This window comes from Sinocyclocheilus anshuiensis, unplaced genomic scaffold (assembly GCF_001515605.1).
Source record: "Sinocyclocheilus anshuiensis isolate Anshui unplaced genomic scaffold, SAMN03320099.WGS_v1.1 scaffold1457, whole genome shotgun sequence".
Classification (NCBI taxonomy): Eukaryota; Metazoa; Chordata; class Actinopteri; order Cypriniformes; family Cyprinidae; genus Sinocyclocheilus; species Sinocyclocheilus anshuiensis.
The window spans coordinates 183,359-185,747 of NW_015549662.1; the positions used below are offsets into that span (position 1 = coordinate 183,359).

A 2,389-nucleotide genomic window follows, 5' to 3' on the forward strand; every position below is an offset into this window, starting at 1 on the left:
TTTATTTATTTATCTATTTATTTACAATTATTTATTTTTCTTTTTATTGGGAACTATATTTATTTATATTTATTTTGAAACAAAAGCACTCATATATAATTCATAATATAATTAACATTATATAAGTGGAAACCCAACTAAATATCACTTTTGCTTTACATAAACCAGTGAAAAATTGTCATAAATTAAACACCCAAATTAACATGGCATTGGCTGAATTTCTAAACAATTTCTAAATGTCTACAGGTCTAAATTTAGATGGTTGCATGATCTCAGCAGCCAGTAATTCACCACACGAAACACAAACCATGTTCTTTTTCATTACATGTTCATTGCAAGCCACATTTGAAGTAGTCTGGGTTGTGTTGTGTTTGGTTGGATGTACAGCTTTTGACAACAAAACATATCAACAACAAACCATATGCAAACTGTTTGATGAGCCTATTTATTCATTATCTTAATATCCATTTTAGTTGCATTTTATTATTTATTATACATTCAGCATGGGTTTTCTCTGCTGTGTCATGCAGTCGTTGAGAACCTCTTTACTACAGTGTTATGCTTTTCTGGCAGCAGGAACCACATACACTTATATCTCTGTACATTTACAGTCTCTGGACTCTTTCCTTATGATGTTTGAGTTGATCGTGTTTCTGGAGTCTGTAGGCTCTCCGGCTGCTGTCAGTCAGTGATTGATGGTTTATTCTCAGGTGCCCTCTGTCAGGATCATCCCTGACACTCAATATCTGTTCAGAAAGACTAATAATCATTGATCCTGCATTATTTGAGCCAATGCAGATGAATGAAGTTATTTCAGGACGAGACCGCCCTGAATGTAAAGCAAAACGTGATTGGTTATGGCGAGAACGTGCTGTGATTGGTCAGCGAATTGTGGCTGTTCTCTGATTGGTGCTTCTTGACGCTAGAAATGTTTCAAAATCCACAAATGCGCTCCGCGATCCACAAATGCGCTCCGCGATCCACAAATGCACAGCGAGCGATTCACAAATGAATGGCAGGCGAAGTTGTGTTCGTGACATAAAAAGATATTTGTCAATATGTTTTTTATTTGCAAATCTCATTTTATTTATTTGTGAATTTAATTAATGTTTGTGAAACTCTAAGATTTATTTGTGGATCACATTCTATTCATTTGTCAATATGTTAAATTTTTTGTAAATCTCTTTACATTTATTTGTGGATCATAATCTATTTATTTGGAATAATGCAACAATTCTACCCCCATATGTACCCGACCTGTTTGACATAAAGACTGCAACACGAACGGCACTCGCAAAAAATCTGCTACATCAGGTAGGCAAAATTATTTATTTTCTCATGTAACACAAGAAATCAAACCAACATTAGGCATTCTAAGTCGGTGCTTTGAAGAAAAATAGACAAGCAGCGCAACATAATTAACAGAAAAAAAGATTTGTGGATCTCATTCTATTTATTTGACAATATGTTTCATTTTTTGTTAATCTCTTTACATTTATTTGTGAATCATAATCTATTTATTTGGAATTATGCATTATTTTCTTTTTAGTATTAGTAATTGCATGCTTTTGTCAGTTTTAGTAGTTTTTTTATATTTCTATTTGTCTTTGTATTATTTTATTTCAGTTTTAATCATTTTAGTACTTCAACTTATTGTATTTCTGTGTGAAAAGGGTATTTGAGAAGAAATATGGGACGGGATTTGATATTATCCAGCTGATTTGATCTGGAAAAGTGGGAGTTTCGTACCAGCGAACAGAAACTTCACCACAATATTTGTGACGTTACCTAATTTTAGCATTTAACATTTAATATTTAATATGTGATGTGTATCACTCAGTTTTCTTCCAGCAATCCATTCGAGATGAATCTAATGCAGGATAGTTTGTGAAGTGTGAACGTTACGTACATTTACAGAGACTGTCCGTCTTTGTGTCTCTCAGGGTCCACCTGGTCCTCACGGGAGTCCCGGGCTGCCTGGTTTACCTGGTCCAAAGGTAAGTTCCCATTTTCTGCTCTCTGTATGTCCTCTTCCAGCCAGCGCCGGAGGGAATGTTTCCGATGATATCCTGTGGTGGGATCCCGCAGTCTGAAACAAGTCTGTGCCGTCACACGAGTGCAGCGGCCGCTCGAGACGCTCCTCCTGTTCAAACTCGCCACCTTCTGTAGCTGAATAGCTCTCGTTTCGTAATAAAGGTTTGTTATGGTGTGTGTCAGTCGCTGTGTGTGTGACGCAGAGGCTTCGGAAAACACTGGAAAGAGCCGTTGGGGAGACACTGACAGTTTGATCTGCTGAAAGACGAGAGGAAAATATATCTGTGCCACGACAGTGTGTGTGTGTGTGTGTGTGTGTGTGTGTCTGTCTGTGTGTGTGTGTCTCTGTGTGTGT

At 36.9% G+C, this 2,389-nt stretch overlaps 1 protein-coding gene across 1 annotated transcript in view; it reads left to right on the forward strand.

Annotated features, from left to right (window-relative positions):
* LOC107660294 (collagen alpha-1(XXIV) chain-like) overlaps window positions 1-2,389 on the forward strand; it is a 122,610-nt gene that overhangs the window by 23,335 nt on the left and 96,886 nt on the right. Inside the window, exon 5 of the mRNA XM_016449575.1 lies at window positions 1,944-1,997. Coding sequence (XP_016305061.1) covers window positions 1,944-1,997 — 54 coding nt within the window. The remainder of the gene's footprint in view (window positions 1-1,943; window positions 1,998-2,389) is intronic.